Raw genomic sequence first — 17,227 nt, 5'->3', positions numbered from 1 at the left:
TCAAGGAAGACTGGCCCATCCACAGTTCCCTTCTGAGCCACCCCAGGCCTGGGATCCCTTCCAAGTGTCGTGCCAGGCCCACCTCATGCATGCTGTCCTTGGATGTTCAGCCCTGCCTGGGCAATCTTGCACATCCTAACCACTGGCACCAGCAGTTTCTGCCATCATTGGACTGAGGTACGCCTCCATTCTCTAGGTGAAAACTCATGAGGATTGCCACTTCATGTTCCACCTGGACAACAGGAGGTCCACTCAATCAGCTGGAACATGTGCTGATTGATAGGTGCCATAGGCACTCACTGTGGAGGTCAGCAGTTGGCTTGGCCTGGCTATTGTCAAGGCCACGGGCTGGCTTCAGCTTTGCTCAGCAAGTTGCTGTTGAAACATTTCTCAAGGCACTTCTGCCTCTCCCACAGCAGCCTGACTCCTAATTCACCCCTCTCCATGGCAATAGTGTCCAATGGCGCCATGGCATCAGGGTATTTGCAGGGACTCAGGCGTGGCCACTCCATGTGTTGCCACAGCAAGGTGGCCCGTCTCAGCAAAGCCTAGTCAACCTTCCTCTTTTAGCACTTCCACCTTAGTTCAGTCTGTCCTGACATTTATTTCACCTGTGAGCATCTCACTCGGGCTCTGCTGCCCCAACCCCATTCTCTTTCCCACTGACCTATCCTTGTTTGTGCTTCTGCTCTTCATGTCCAGAGCTTGGGGCTCCCCGCTGCCAAAAACCCTGTGTGTCTTTCTTCTTACAGTGTGGTAAACAAGCTTTGGCCTCCCACTGCCAGCTCCATGACTCATTTCCTCACCTGGGATATCCCCTGCCTGCCAAGGCACTGCTTCCCCAGCAGGACTCTTGCTCAGGAAACGAGCACTTCGCCACACACCAGTAGCAGGTGTTCTCTGATGGATCTGTGTGTTTGTTCAGGTTGTCCTAGCTTCCCTACCTCCACATGTCCTGCCTGCCTCTTCCTTAGCACTACTGGCTTATCTCTATCCCTGGAAGCAGATTCTCTTCTGTGGAGATGCTAGGAAGGGGACAGACCAAGGAAGACCCCCTCCTCCAGCCTTCCAAGAGCACTGTCCTGGCCATTGTTTTAATTTTTTTTCTTAAGCCACATTGTCACTGGCTTTATTACCATTCTCTGATAGACAACTGTGGCATTTCAGGAAGGACGTGGTGACCATCAGGGAAGGAGCATAACTCCTGCCTCTGTGGACAACCAATTGCAGAGTCACTCTACCACCAGGGCCATTCTAGGGTGGGTGACCTTTCACAAGTGCCATCATTTAGCAACTTCTCACCAGACAGTGAAATGGAAGCTGTACTTCCATCTGAAGGTCCATGATCTGCAGACAGGAACCATGCTCCTTCCAGTGACCCCATCTTAATGTTGTCCCTGGAATGTCTGCCTGGCGTATGGCCTCCAACCCAATTGATCTTGGGGGGCCAGTGCCTAAAAGCCCCATGAGGCTAAGGAAGTCAAGTCTAGGTTGATGGCAGTGTAGTAAGGAAAAGAGGGGCACAAAAGTGTGTCTTGTTTTTCCTACATGCCAGGTACCTGTGCCTTGGGGCCTCCCAACCCTGATCCAGAAGGGATGCTCTTTAAGAGGAGTGGGGGGCTGGTGGAATGACTCAAGTAGTAAAGTGCCTGGCTAGCAAGTGTGAGGCCCTGAATAAACCCCAATAACACCAAAAAAAAAAAAAAAAAAAAAAGGAGTGGAGAAGAGCCCTGTGTGGTGGGCACCTTCTGTAATCCTAGCACTCAGCAGATTGAGGCAGTAGAATCACAAGTTCAATGTCAGCCTGAACTACATAGTGAGACTCTGCTTCAAAAAAATTTAAAAATTTTAAAAAAGAAGAGGGCCGAGGAGGGTGGTCTATTTCAAGCCAGTTTCCAAGACATTGTATTAGTCACATTTGCCTCTTTCCTCAAAGGACAAAAATGAAACATTCTCTGTGACAACATAGTTTTAAAAACCAAGATACAATTCTTCATTTTTTTTGTGGGCCTGGGATTTGAACTCAGGACTTCACACTTGTAAAGCAAGCACTCTACCACCTGAGCCACACCTCCAGTCTATTTTTTTTTGGTTATTTTGGAGATGAACTGTTTGCCAGGACTGGCCTTGAACTTCACTTCTCCCAATCTCATCCTCCCAAGTAGCTAGGATTACAGGCGTGAGCCATCACCATCTGGCAAAGCTGTGCATTTCTATAAAACTTGAAAAAAAAAAAAACCAAATTTGATGTGCACAGCCCCAGTCCCACATGGAGCCTGAGTCCTCAGGGCCCAGTGTGGCCTGGAGCTGTTGTCTGCAGGGCTGTTCCTACCTTGGGCGTGCAGTATCTCCCGTCTCCTCTCATCCTTTGTGTGTAAGCCTGCCCCCCTGTTTGCAGAGGCCTTTTCTTCTTTTTAATTCTGGAAAAATATAACAAAATTTGCCATTTTCATGATGTTTAATTGCACTTTTTTTTGCGGTACTGAGGTTTGAACTCAGGTCCTATACCTTGAGCCACTCCACCAGACCTTTTATTTGAGTTGGTTTTTTAAGAGATAGGGTCTCTGGAACTGTTTGCCCTGGCTGGCTTTGAACCACGATCCTTCTGATCTCTGCCTCCTGAGTAGCTAGAATTACAGGCGTGAGCCACTGGCACTTGGCTTAATTGTACTATTTATAAGACATGAATTCTGTTCCCTCTGCTGAGCAACTAATCACCTATTTCCAGAGCCTTTTCATCACCCTAAACAGAAACTGAACTCTTTAAGCAGTAACTCCTGCCTCCAACTCCTGGTAACCTCTATTCTTTCTGCCTATGAACTTATTTGTTCTAGCTGTTTCATACAAATGGAATCATACAGTACTTGTCCTTTGGCATCTGGCTTTCCTGGGTGTGGTGTTTTCATGGTTGCAGGGATCTTTTGGGGCCGGGGGCTGGCTGTGGAAGGGATAGCCTCTGCCTTGCCCCCATCTTGCCCTGGCACCTGCCCCCCCCCTTCAGCATGTCTCTTGGGCATAGGGATGATGGAGGAGGGAAGGCTTTGGCCAAGTTGGGAAGTTGCTCCCACTTCTCACTCTACTCAGATCTCAACCTATCGATGGAACAGGGGTATCTTTTGATTAAAGGCCTGGGGTGTAATGACCCTGGCCTGAAGTCCTTGGAGGTAGAAGAAAGCCCACAGGGTAAATAAGACTGCCCTGGGCCTTAACCAGGGATTTCCTAACTTCTGATCCAGTTTTTGGAATCAGTCATATAAAAGATCAGAAATATTTGTGTACAGAGATGTTCCCTGCAATTTTTTTTTTAAATCATTTTTACATTTACTCACGTGTATACATTGTTTGGGCCACCTCCCCTCCTCCACCCCGATACTGTTGTTGTTTATAAGAGCTCCAATGGAAAATAACCTAAACAGCTAATCATAAAAGGGAATGACTTAAGTAAATTATGGAAAAATTTAAGTAAAATATGGAAAATTACACAGCTATGAAAATTATGTTTACAAACCAAAACAAGAGTTGTGTTGGCTGCCAGGTGCTGGTGGCTCACACCTGTAATCCTAGGCACTTAGGAGGGTGAGACTGAGAGGCTTGAGGTTTGAGGCCAGCCTGAGCAAATAGTTTGTGAGGCCACATCTCTAAAATAACTGGAGTGAAATGTACTGGAGGAGTGGCTCAAGTGGTAGAACGCCTGCTTTAAACCCCAGTCCCACCAAAAAAAAGAATTGTGTTGGTGAGGAAAATACCTATGTTAAGAAAAAAAACACTTAAAAAAAAAGTAGACTATAATTCTCAATATGCAGTATGATATCGAGTATGTAAAGAAGAAAAATCACAGAGAAAAAAAGACGCACATGCCAACCTTCTTGGTGCAATTATGGTTTCTTAAATTTTTCTTCACATCTTTCTGCACTTTGCAGATTCTCTACAAAAAGAACGTGCATTGCTTTGATCTTCAGGACAGCGAGACAAAAAACAGGAGGAACTAGGCTGCTTGGCCTGTGATTGAGGAGAACCAGTGTTTGGGAGGGTGGCAGGCAATGGAGGCCTGGCTCAGGCCTGGAAGCCATATGGTACCTGAGGGTGCCTTGAGAGGATGCTGTGGGGCCAGGGCTGGGGTGGGGTGGTGGCAAGTGTTCATCAGGGAGAGTGTCGACTTAGACCACGGTTGGAAACTTCAGTGCTTTGAGGGCCTGGCAAGCGTCCTAATTGAACAAAGGTGTGCTGTATGATAAGAAGTCAGGGCGGCCGGGCGGGGGGGGGGGCGGGGCGCTGGGGCAAAACAGAGCACACATCCTGCCTGAAGGAAGTAGTTGCTACCCAGCTGCATGGTTGCTTGCCATGGGCACAGAGCTCCATGGAGCCAGACCTTCCGGCTTTCAAAGAAGCCAAATTTCACACTTTTAAACATGTGACATTTCTTAATAGACGCTGGCACTTAAGTGGCAAACATTTTCAACATCACGAAGCCTAACTTCTAAAGGCCAGATTTGGTGGGCAGGCCACCAGTCAGGGGCCTCCTCCACAGGCTCCCTATTGAATTTTCTACATGGGTGACAGCCCCCAGCCCAGACTGAAAGGGGTTTCCTTTTGTTTTTCCTGCCAGAAAACGAGCCTCCATCTCCTCTGGTCTCCGGGATCATTGATTACAACATGCCCCTCACCTCCACCTACTTGAAGCAGATGAAGCTGCGGGTGATGAATTCCCAGGAGCAGGTAAGACACCCATCCCCCCTTCCAGCACCTGGAGGTGGCTGGCCCAACCCTGGCTTTGGTTGAGTCTTTCCAAGACTGGGGACCCACAGCCTGGCAGCCTGTGTAAACAGCCAGGAAATCAAAGAGGCCCTTATCTGGTCATCTGGGCTGCGCAGTCAGGTGGAGAGGGGAGGAGAGTGAAGGAAAGAATGTGTTCCTCCTTGGAGGGTCTTCAGTGAAATCCTAGAAGCTCAGGCTTTGCAAAACTTTCCCCAAGGCCAGGCCAGGGAGGGAGCTGCAGACCTTGACTCTCAGGTCCTTCCCTCTCACACACTCTGCTCTGCCCTGCCCTTTGTCTGTTGCGTCACTCCTTTCCCCAGGGAGGTGAGAGAGAGGCCCTGGCCACCTGCCTGTAGCCTCTGTCACTCTTGGGGCCCAGACAGGCCAGGAGGATGGGCCTTGGAGGGTGGCCTGGGTTAGATAAGTCCTGAGGGTCCCCTGGATGTCCAAGACTCCCAGCTGTGGCTTGCCAAGGCTGTCAGGTACCATGGAAACAGGCTATGAAAAGAAAATCCCCCTGCCTGCCTTGTACACAGTCTACCTTCTAACCCCTCGAAGAGCAAGCAGCCAGACTCTTTCAAGGGCCTGGGTGAGGACCACTCCTCTCACTCTGCCAAGGCCTAGACCAGGGCAGTAATTTCTCACCTCCACCATCAAGTGCTCCCATCCTTGGTGACATTGGAACCTCCCAGGTCCTTGAGGCCTGTCTACAAGAATGGGCTATTTCTCCCCCATGGAAACACAGGTTAGAACTCATGTGACTTCCAGTCCCAGGTGCATGCTATCTTGCATTGCTGGTGTCCTTGGCAATGTGAGCATGCATGCACCAGGGGTGGGGGCTCATGGCAGCTCTGTGATGATGTAGCAGGAAGAGTTCAGGTCACACTGAGGCTGGCTGACTTGAGGCTGGAGCTGTGCACGCCTATGCCATGTCCAGTCCTTGGAGGCTGATCGATCAGCTTTGCTCCCAGAGGTGAACTGCTTGGGTCTGCTCCTTGCCCAAGTGGGCCTTTCCTGTGATGGTCGCTTGCAAAGTAACATTGAGGGATGAAATGGTGTTGGGCTTGGGCTTCCAACCCCAAAGTCCATATTGTTCTGCTATGGGGACGTCAGTAACTGGGGCATCGATCTTGTTCATAGTTATGAAATCTCAACCCTACTGAACACATCTCCTCCTCCAGCCACAGAGGAGGAATTGTGGCCTTTCTTTTCCTATAACCGTCCACTCTGTCACTTCTCAGATGCTCTTGTCACTGTGCGCATTTGTTGCCATGATCAATGAGGCACAGGCTGTTGAGCCAGATCAGGGTGGCACAGCTGTGATCCTCCTTAGTGGGCTTTGTTGTGTTTGATGTTGTTTTAAAATCTTACCAAATTTTCACTTGCGTCCATGGCAGGAGCTCAGTTAGGTGGCCTTAACAGTGATTCAACCATTCACAAATGTGCACGGAGCCTTATTCTGTGAGCCAAACTGCAGCTTTCCAAGGTGTTCTGAGGACCCTGAAGAGACAGACACTATGCCTCAGCTCAGTTGAGAAAGCCATTGATTGATCAGGCACTGTGGCGCAAGTGTGTGCAGGTCTGAGCGACACGAGGGTGGGTGTCAGGCATCAGGGAAGACTTGCTATAGAAAGGGATGCTTCAGCAGAGACATGGATCTGAAAGGAAGAAAGTAAGGCTGAGGGAACAGTTTGTGCAAAGGCCCTGTGGCTCAAGGAAGAACAGGACCTAGAAGAGATTAGAGGCTGGGGCGGCTGGGCAGAGAATTTGAGGAGTTCCATGGCTGAGGGAAAAGGGACAACACACAGTGTTAGGCACATAAGCACTTGGCGAGCATCTGTAAGCAAACCGGAGTTCGTGAACCAAGTTCACGAAACCAGGTGGACATATTGTTCCAGCGGACAAGGTTCAAGCTACTCCCAAAGCAAGGGAGGATTGTGGGAAGGCATCGTCCCCAGGGGCTCTGGGAGTCTGGAGGAGGCTGCAGCTGAAGGTGGGGTGGGAGAGCAGCCAGCTTCTCCGGTGTGCTATGGGAAATCAAAGAACAGACCCTCCTCATACCTCATGGCAGGTGAAGCAGCATCTCGCCCTGCTGAGGGCCTTCCACCGACCAATCTCTACCTCCTCCCCCCTCCCACACACCCAGGAGCTCTCACGGCCTCAGCCTCTTAGGCATTGCCGTCGTCCCTGTCTTACGGCTAGCACATGGCAAAACAAGAAATCACACTTCTCGAGTGGTTATTTATCTACAGCAGCAAGGAGGGGCCAAGGACCAGAAGTCTTTGTTTCTTCAGCTTGAGTTGAAACTAAAAACACATATCCTTCAGCCCTGAGAGCCTCTTCAGGGCTCTCCTTGGGTGGGTAATATCCATTACCCAAAACCACCCTTGCCATAGTTCTGCCCCTGTCAAATCCCATGCCCCAAGACAAGCCTTTGAACGTGGCTTCATCCCATTACCCCGAATTCCAACAGAGGACACTATGCTCACTATTGCAAGCTACGTAAAAAGCAAAGCCAAGTCTAAAGGCAGGGGAACGGGGATGGCCGTGGCATTGCTAAACAAGGCTCCACGGGGAAAACCTTCAGAGGAGGAAAATCCAAGCAGTTCTTTTTTTATTTTTTGCCAGTGATTCTTTTCTCCCCCCTCTTTTGACATTGCATATATCCAGGTGTGGCAAGCAGAACATGTTACCACCTTGCTTTGATCAGACAGTGAGCAGGTGGTGGGGATTTTCTCCTGCGCTGGACTGAATCACCTTGCTTGTAGTCTGGTTGTAGTCAGATTAATATTCTGGAAGTGAGTCTTCTCCATAGAGGGTATTAAGTAATATGGAAATCCAGCAGCAGGGGCTGGACTATGGCTCAGTGGTAGAACACTTGTCTAGTAAGCACAAGGCCCTTGGTTCAATCCCCAGCACCTGAAAAAAATCCAGTAACAATAGTCATACAAAGAAAAAAGCTTCCTCTCAAAGTGTGATCCAATGTGCAAATGTTTTTAATGTCTTTGATGTGCAAGATGGTGGGGGTCATGCCTTCTACCTAACACATGACCCTAAGAGTTGTCATTGAAGTGGTGACAGTGAGCTGGGAATACTTCATGTGGCCACTGGTTTGGTTTTCTGCATCACTTGGTTTTCTTCTCTCTCTCTCTCACACACACACACGCACACACACACAAGTAGCATATGACCTCAGTAGAGGAATCAGTAGTCACAAAGCAAGAACACGCTCATAACAATCGGCATCACCTCACCACTGAGATCACGTGAACACTTGGGTGCCCCTCTTTCAGACGGCTGAATAGAAAGGGGATTGACCCGGTTTGTTTTTCTGCTGCTTTCCTCTGTTATACTGAGTCTCTTCACCCTCCAAGTGGTGCTGTTTCCATGTGTCAAATAAGCTTGTTATAAGGTGTGGTGATACACACCTGTATTCCCAGCTACTTGGGAGATGGAGGCAGGAGGATAGTGAGTTCAAGGCCGGCTTGAACAGAGTTAGCAAGACCCTGTTTCAAAAACAAAACAACAAGCCCGGTGTGGGTGGCTGACGCCTGTAATCCTAGCTACTCAGGAAGCAGACATCAGGGGGATTGAGGTTCAAAGCCAGCTGGGGCAAATAGTTCATGAGACCCTATCTCGAAAAAACCCTTTGCAAAAAAGTGCTGGTGGAGTGGCTCAAGGTGAAGGCCCTGAGTTCAAACCCCAGTATTGCAAAAAAAATTAAATAAAATAAACTGGTTTTATAGTACTTCTGTCATTCACTTATTCATTTATTAACACATTTATCCATCTACCCATCCATCCATCCATCCATCATTTGTTCATTCTGAGCCCCAGAGCCTAGGAGACAGTGGTGGGCAGGGACATGGCCTTACTGGCTCTGCTGCTCTGTGAGAGAGACAAAGAAAACCCAAATCGACTCTCTGAGGCCTGTAGGACCCCAGAGCTCAGAGGAGGAAGGGAAGAGGGAGCTAGCAGACAAGAGTGCTGGCTCAGGTGGAGGGCTTGCTAATCACACACCAGTTCCGTGTCTGGTGCATCGCATGCTTGACCCCCACTCTCGGGACTCTGCCGGGTTGCGTGATTGGCCTCATTTCACACAGCTTATATCTGAGGCTCAGAAAGGTTGAGCCCTGGCTCAAGGTCACCCAACCTCTAAAATAGAAACCCAGATGTTTTCCGTCCCCAGCTGGAGCATCTGTGTCCCCATGCTGGCTGGACAAGGAATTTGCAGCGGGCCGGGATGGTTAGCATAAGTTTCAGGCGAGTAGCCCCCACCGATTTGGAGGGGGATGACAGGCTTGGCAGACGCGCAGGTGGAGTTTAGAGAGAGTCAGTATAGGTTGAGGGCTTCATTTGGCTGGGACCTGGGAGCCACCTTTAATATGACGAAAATAAGGAATTAGGGAAAGGAACCTGGCAGGAGGCCTTGGGGCACCATCCCCACCTCATGAAGGCTTTACTGTCTGCAGGGGTACATATATAAGTTGCTGTCACGTCATCCTGATCTGTCCTGAAACTGTGTGTTTGAACCAAGACCCCACTGTAAAATCAGGTGTGGAAACAGAAGCAACTGCCTGCACTGCTCTCCCAGGACAGACTATACAGAAGCAGAGGCGCAGCCCCTGCCCTGCTCCCTTTGGTCCTCACACTCCCATCTCTGGGCACCTGCCTTCCCCTCCCTTCTCTCCCTTCTCTCCGGTTCCTGGGCTAGCACTAATGTCTGCTAATGGTTTTAATGTTCTCACAGCAGCCGTGAAGTGGTGTGCAGCTCCATTGTTTCAGCCCACGTGCTGGAAGCTCTTTCCTGCCTCCATTAACCTCTGCCTCCCTCTCTTCTACCATGCTGTCCTGGCCCAGAGCTTTCCCTGAGCCTGGTAGGGGGAGGAGCAGACCTTTTTCCCTAAGGGCACATAACATATGGGACCTTCAGGCTCAGGTGAGGTCTTCAAATTATTGGCCCTCCTGCCCCTGAAAGCAAGCCAGTGAGATGCAGCAAGTGGCAGTGCTCCCAGCTAGGACTCCGGCCCACCCACGTCACTTGGTTAATCCCATGCCCCTGCATGTGGGCCTATAGTCACAGCCCTGCCAATTCTAAGCTGTGTGACTTTGGGCACACATTTGCTTCGTCTCTCTGCCTCTTTTTCCTCATCAGGTACTTGAGAGTTTAATTAGACACATTCCTCATAGAAGGACTCCAAGAGTGAAATGACAGGAAGCAAGGTGAGTGCTTGGCACTTGCTGGGCTCATTAGAATCCTGGAGGAAATCCCCAGTGAGCACCATGCAGTGGACAGCCAAATCAGGCAATAGATGTTTAATAGATACTTGAGTGACCTAGAACAGGAGATCAGGGCCATAGAAATGGACAGGATATGTGACTGCTCTCAAAGAGCGCCTCTTCATAGAGGGGATAGACAACAGCCATGATGCTATAACCCAGGACAGAAAACAGAGACAAGGAGTTCCAAAACCAGCCAGGTGGTTCTGGACCACCTGCTCAGCTTTAAAATAGGATTTGGGGCCCAGTGTGGTGGCTCACATCTGTAATTCCAGCTACTTGGGAGGTGGAGATCAGGAGCATCATAGTTGAAGGTCAACTTGGGCAAAAGGTCAGTGAGACTTCATCTCAATAAATAAGCTAGGCGTGGTAATGGGTGCCTGTCATCCCAGCCATGCCAGAGGCATAAGTAGAGGCCAGACTGGTCCATCATAAATGGGAGATCCTATCTAAAAAATAAAGCAAAGTAGGTCTCACGCCTGTAACCCTAGCAACAGAAGGCTGAGATTGGGAGGATGGTGGTTCGAGACCAGCTCAGGCAAATAGTTCAAAAAGCCCCCATCTCCAAAATAACCAGAGCAAACTAGACTAGAGGTGTAGCTCAAGCAGTAGAGCACCTCAAAGCCCTGAGTTCAAACCCCAATCCCGCCAAAATAAATAAATAAAATAAAAAATAAAGCAAAAAAAGGGCTGGGAAAATTACTGAAGTGGTAGAGCACCTGCCCAGCAAGCACAAAGCCCTGAGTTCAAAGCCCAGTAGGCAAAAAGAATCTGAGGGAGGGAGGCCAGAGGTAATGATTAAAGCAGGATGGGGGCTGGGCATAGCCAAAGCAGGCCAGTGTGAAGGAAGAGACCTGAGCAAGGGCCTTTGCTGGATGCCAGGCTGAGGAGAGAGCCTTCCTCAGCACAGGGAGCAGGGCCAGGATTTGGAGCAGGAGCTCTCTTGGGCTCCCATCTCCGCACGTGGAGAAGGAACCAAGCCACTCGGAAAAACTCTCTGCATTTATGTATATATATACATTAAAAAAAAAAATATATATATATATATATATATATATATATGTTTTTATTGTCCTTTTGTGTCTGGTGGCTTTTACTTAACATACTATTTCAGAGTTCATCCATGTACAAATGTGTCAGAACTTCATTCCTTTTCATGGCTGAAAACATTCCATTGTGCAGGAATGTTGTTTTCTTTATCCATTCATCTGTTCATGGACATTTGGGTCATCCCCACCTTTTAGCTGATTACTTTCACTTTTTAATTATTATCTTTTGGACTAGGTGCCGGGCAGCAAGACTTTAAAGCAGGATTCCATTCTTTATCCTTCCATTCCTTATCTCTCTCTTTGAGCCCTTCTTCCCTCCATCCTTTCCTCCCTCCCTCCCTCTCTTCCTTCCTTTTCTGTTCTGTTTGTTTTGTTCTGTGGCAGGGTCTGTCTGTATAGCCCATGCTGGCCTTGAACTCGTGATCCTTCTACCTCAGCCGCTTCTACATGTCTGTGCTGAGATTACAGGGATGCACCACCATACCCGGCCCCCTCTCTCTTATCTCATAAACCTTCTCAACTTCCCCTTATTCAGAAGGATGCCAAGAAAATGGGCAGACTCAAAAGGAGAAGAACAGTCAGTGGGTCACAGTGAGAGCCTGCCTTAGTCAAACAGTGTCTGACATCTTGGTTTCTTAGCCTGTGGAGAACCCACGGGTGCTGACCTGGACAACCAGTGCTAGGAACCTGATAAAAATGCCGGTTTCTTCCTTCCCTTTCTCAGGCTGCTGTTGAGCTTGGGAGAAATAGCAGAATGGGAAGGTTGCCATCTAAAGTAACAGCAGTTCTGATGTGTTTCCTTAAAGTTAAAGAGTAATCTACATGGGATAGAAATAGAATGTAGAACTTCTAAACCAGTGGGGAAAAAAAAAGAAACAAAACTTGATCCATCCAGCAAGAGTGATTACATGGGGGAACAAAAGAAGAAGCTTCCAAACAAAGAGATAAAATAGAAAACATAAAGTCAGCTAACAGGAACAAGATCAACAAATCACAATAAATGTGCATGGGTTAAATTCCGCTACACAGAGCCAAGAAGGCTCAATGGGCATTGTTAAATGCCAAAATCCAACCATTTGATGTTTATAAAAGTTTTTTAATGGTATAAAAAGGAAAATGAAAACTAAAGAAAGAAGGGGATATTGCTACTGATGTCAAACAAATAACTGTCCATGTAAAAAAAACACTAACCAGGGCAAAGTGAGCTGTTTTATGATCAAAGACAGTTTCCCAGTAAGATTTCAGAGCCTCTTCTTAGAGATCTGTTCTCAGGGGAGATGGGGAGGCCATTTGATCTGGTTGAACATGCCCCTGGACGGGCAGAATCTTTGTTTTGCTACCCTTGACCTATCTTTGCCATCATCCATCTCTCTGCCATATGCAGTTTCTGTTACTTGCTCAGTAGTCACTTCTTAAGATCAGTCTCTTCAAACTAGTGTCTGCATCTGCTGTCTGGAAATAAGCACAGAGCAGTACAGGGTGGGCATGCGAGCTGAAGTGCATGGGACTACTTCCTAAAGGACCCCTCCCCCCAGCTGCTTACCCAGCTCCTGGTCTAGCTGCCTCTCTGTTAGCTTCCTTTGCTTGCTCCTCCCCTTGCCTCCTCTCAGATAGATACCCTTGACAGCCTCTGGGATCCCCTGCCTGTTCCTCCTTGCTTGTTATGCAGCTGAGCCCCTGAGAGCTCAGGAAAACTCTGCAATGCCATTGGCCACATTTTCAAGATCTGACAAGTTAGATGACCCAGACCTTCCCCTGCCTCAGTAAATCCCTGGTTTTGTGGAAGGTTTGCACAGTGGCAAGAAAAACAAAAAGCAACTGAAATACTGACCTTGACCAAGGCTGCTGCTTGGATTTCTCTAGGCGGACTGCGATCCTCTGAGTGTTTTGACCTTAGGCAATGTGCAGTGGGGTGGGCTGAGGTCTGCCCAGGCCCAGGAGGACCTCCACCATGACCCCAGGGTAGCCTCTCAGACAGCCTTTCATCTTTCCTGAGTATTCATTTTTATTTTTATCTGTAGAATACATTTTTTAAAAATCATATAGAAAACAGCAGACCCTGCCCCAGCCTCTCCAGTTTCTACTCCCCAGAGAGAGCCTCTTTTCTTTCCTTTCTCCTAGCAATGTATCTCTTCTGGTATTTACTTCCTATTTCTAAATAACATGCTTACATTGCTAGTTCTTGATTTTTCAATTCGAGCTCTTGTTTAGTTTCTTGTGGGAGATAAGTAATTTACACTCTTGTACCCTTTTAAACACACTGATTGCTTCTCCTTTCTCCCTCCCTTCCTCCATGTATCTATACCTCTATTTAGACGAATCGCTATTCATTATTTATATTAGTATGACAGTGTGTCTAGTATTTGTAGCTGACAAATGAGCATGCCATGATTACATATCTTTTCTTTGGATTTCCAAGAGTTAGGCATTGCCTCCTTTCCCCCATCTGTAGCCCTTTATCTCTGAGCTTGATAATGCTCTGTGTTTTGCCATTTTTATTTTTATGGCTCAGATGTAGCCACTATTTTTTCCTTTATTAGTTTCTGCATTTGAGTTCCAAAAAGGCTAACTCTACTCCACCCCCATGTTTTCCTTCATCAATTTGATGTTTTCATTTTTTTCAATAGATTATTTTTGAGAACAGTTTTAGGTTTACAGAAAAATTAAGATGAGGGGGTGCCCACATTACCCCTCACCACCACCACACACACACACACACACACACACACACACATACACACACACACGCACATGTACATGCGTGCACACGTACTTTCCCATCAGTAACATCTTATACCACTATGCTACATTTGTTACAACTAATTGCTACTTATTGTTAATTGAAACCTATGGTTTATTTAAATTTTCTCCCTTTTTTAGGTAATGTCCTTTTCTGTCCCAAGATTCCATCCAGGATACAAAATTACATGTAGTTGACATGACCCTGGAGGCTGTGACAGTTTCTCAGAATGTCCTTGCTTTTGATGACATTGACAGTTTTGAAGAGTACTGGTCATGTATTTTGTAGGATTTTATCATCTATCCACTGTTTTCCTTAGTATAAAACCTAATTTTTATGGGTTGTTAAGAGGAAGATGACAGGCAAAGAGTGCCATATTCCTTATGTCATATCAAGGCCACCAGCAGGATTTACAACCTGACATTGGCCTTTGATCACCCCTGGCCAAGGTAATGTTTGTCAGGCCCCTTCATTCTACACTGACTTGGTTTCCCCTTTCCATGCCAAAGAAGTCACCCTGTGCATCCAGGTCTAAGGAACAGCATTAGGTAGTTAAGGAGGGTCTTGATGGGAAAGAACCTATATAAATTATTCGTAATTCTCCTGATGGAGGATTCGTCTCTCTTCCCACATTTATGAACTTTAGTCATTTGAATCAGTATGGAGTCATGTCTATTTATTTTAACCTTTGGCTATTATTTTACTGGACAAATTGTTCTGATTTTGGCCCCTGGTAACTCTTTCAGTTGGCTCCCATGCCCTTTCCACAGGCCTCCATCAGTGTTCTGCCTCTTCTGTTTGTTTTCTTGTTTTGGTTTTGGTCCTTGGTCCTTCCTTACCTTTTGGCACTATAAGATGCTCCAGGGTTATATATTTCCTGCTCTAGCTCTAGTGCCTCCAAGGGACTACAATTGCTTTCCTTGGAGAATCAGATTAAAAACCAAGATCTAGGGCTGCGGGTGTGGCTCGAGTGGTAGAGTGCTTGCCTAGGATATGAGAGGCCCTGGGTTCAAATGCAATAACACACCCACATACATACAGAGGATCTGAGCCAAGCATGGTAGCACATGTCTATAATCCCAGCACTCCAGAGGCAGAAGCAGGAGGATTGTGAGTTCAAGGTTTACAGGGATACATAGTAATACTTTCCTCAAAACAAAACAAATGAGCAAATAAAAACTTAAGACCTGGATACTAAGTGTCCTTCTTATTGGGGCAGCCTTTCTTCTAGAGAGCTCTCAGCCAACAGAACAAAGCGTACATGTTCTGGTTTTCATTTCTGTATTTCATTTGCAGCTTGTCTTGGTGTATTCTTTTTTTTTCTTTTGATGGCACTGGGGTTTGAACTCAGGACTTAGTGCTCTCTAGGTAGGTGCTCTCCACTTTAGCCATGCCTCCAGCTCTTTTTGTTCTTGTTATTTTGGAGATAGGATCTCCCTTTCTACTCACACCATCCTGGACCTCAATCCTCCTATTTATGCTTCCCACTGTAGCTAAGATGAAAGGCATGTGCACACCCTTTTTTATTTTTCCATTGAGATGGGGTATCATGAACTTATCCTGTGTTCTAAGATAAGGTCATGCTTAGCCCTTTTGTCTCAGCTTTTATTAAATAACTTGTCTGAGGACTGCAGGTGTGGTTCAGTGGTAGAGCACTTACCTAGCACTTGCAAGGCCCTGGGTTCCATCCCAGCAGCCCAAATAATAATAATACTAGTAATAACCGAGCACTGGTGGCTCACACCTGTAATACTAGCTATTTGGGAGGCTGAGATTCAGAAGAATCTCTGTTTGAGGCCATCCTGGGAAAATACTTTGAGAGTGCCCCCATTTCCAAAATAACCAGAGTAAAATGAACTGGAGGTGTGACCAACCAGCAAAGCACCTGCTTTGCAAAGCACAAAGCCTTGAGTTCAAAACCCAGTCCCACCAAATAATAATAATAATAATAATAATAATAATTAATCTATTTTTCCCTACTGACTTGAGATGCTATCTTTATACCTTACTGACTTTCCTTCCGAAGCCAATCCAGTCCGCTGGGCCTTTGTTCCAGTACCCACACCACACTGTTTTAAGTAGTAAGACTTCATAATATGTTTTGGTATCTCATAAAACTGGTTCCTTTCTTTGAAAAAAAATATATCTTGACTGCCTAAACATTTTTGCACCACTGACCTGAGGCCCCACTGTCCTGACCATAGAAGAATTAAGCTGACTGGAGGCGTGATTCAAGTAGTTAGGAGCGCCTGCTTTTCAAGTATCTGCTTTGCAAACTCAAAGCCCTGAGTTCAAGTCCCACAAAAAAAAAGAAAAAAGAATGAAGCCAAGATGCTTACCTCAGGCCTTTGCAGTCACAGTTGTAAACAAGAGCAGCCCAGGTTGGCATCGCCAATCTGAACAGGAAATAACTTCTTACACACCTCTTTTTTTTTCTTTGTTCATTTATTCATATTACACACCTCTTTTTTAAGAGGACAAAGGAAAGCGTGAAAAGCTCATGCCGAACATCTTCCGTCACCAGGCATTATTTTCGTGACCAGCATGTGTTATTGAATTTCTTTGGGTGCTTTCTAAAAAGTAGCTACCACTTACAAATGCTCCCAGAAAGTGAGCATCTCCGCTGCTCTGCCAGGGCAGCCAGGGCTGAGAGCCCTCTCAGCCTCTTCTCTCCTCTCCTGCTTCCCTGGGAAAGAAATGAAAACAACCAACATCCTGTCTCTCCTGGTGAGCCAGGCCCCTGATGGGTTGGTAGATGCCCAGGGCCTGAAGGGTTCATTGTCCCTTTCCTGGCTGCAGATGTCCACCCCCACAGCTGCAAGGATGACAAGGTGGCCTTTAACTTCATTGTCCAAGAAAAAAATGCACACAGCGCCCATAATTTACCAGCGCAGGCAAGAGAGCGGCCTGGTGTGGTGAGCAGAGGCCTGTGGGCTAACCTGGCCCCAGAAGGCTGTATCTGCACCAAGGGAAAAGCTGAAAGTCAAGAACTGCTACCTGGGCCTCCATGAACATGAACTGGGAGGGTGGTGGGGAGCTGCTCTGTCCTCTTGGAGCTCTGGTAGCTGGTGCCTCTAAGAGCCAGAGAGGCCAAACAGGAAAGGAGGAGTCTTTCCTAGGGTGGGCCAGGAAGGAGCTGCTGCAAACATCCAGATGGTCCCTAAGCCAGTGGCTGACCTGTGACCCCAGCTCTGGGTCCAGTCTGACTGAGATCCAAAGAGGATGTGTTATCTGTCTTTTGTACACTATTTTTGCATCCTCCTCCTGGTAAAGGGAAATTCCTAACTCCAGTTTCAGGGCATCTCTCTCACCCAGAGCTTGCAGGGTATCTGGGGCAGGAGCCTCCTCAAGCCAAGCCCTCCCTGGCTCCTGTCACCTTTTTAGAGGGGGATCCCCCTCAGGG

At 47.3% G+C, this 17,227-nt stretch overlaps 1 protein-coding gene across 3 annotated transcripts in view; it reads left to right on the top strand.

Moving 5' to 3' along the window:
• Window positions 1-17,227, top strand: part of Nol4l (nucleolar protein 4 like) — a 119,113-nt gene that overhangs the window by 54,543 nt on the left and 47,343 nt on the right. For all 3 annotated transcript variants that reach the window (XR_002213817.2, XM_074074550.1, XM_020187010.2), the window contains exon 4: window positions 4,607-4,716. Coding sequence is in view for 2 of the 3 variants with exons in the window: in XM_074074550.1 (XP_073930651.1) it covers window positions 4,607-4,716 (110 nt within the window). In the remaining variant the exon portion in view is untranslated. The remainder of the gene's footprint in view (window positions 1-4,606; window positions 4,717-17,227) is intronic.

Source organism: Castor canadensis, chromosome 5, assembly GCF_047511655.1.
Source record: "Castor canadensis chromosome 5, mCasCan1.hap1v2, whole genome shotgun sequence".
Lineage (NCBI taxonomy): Eukaryota > Metazoa > Chordata > Mammalia > Rodentia > Castoridae > Castor > Castor canadensis.
The sequence above is the reverse complement of the archived record's forward strand: the minus strand, read 5'-3'. Positions and strand labels throughout refer to the sequence as shown.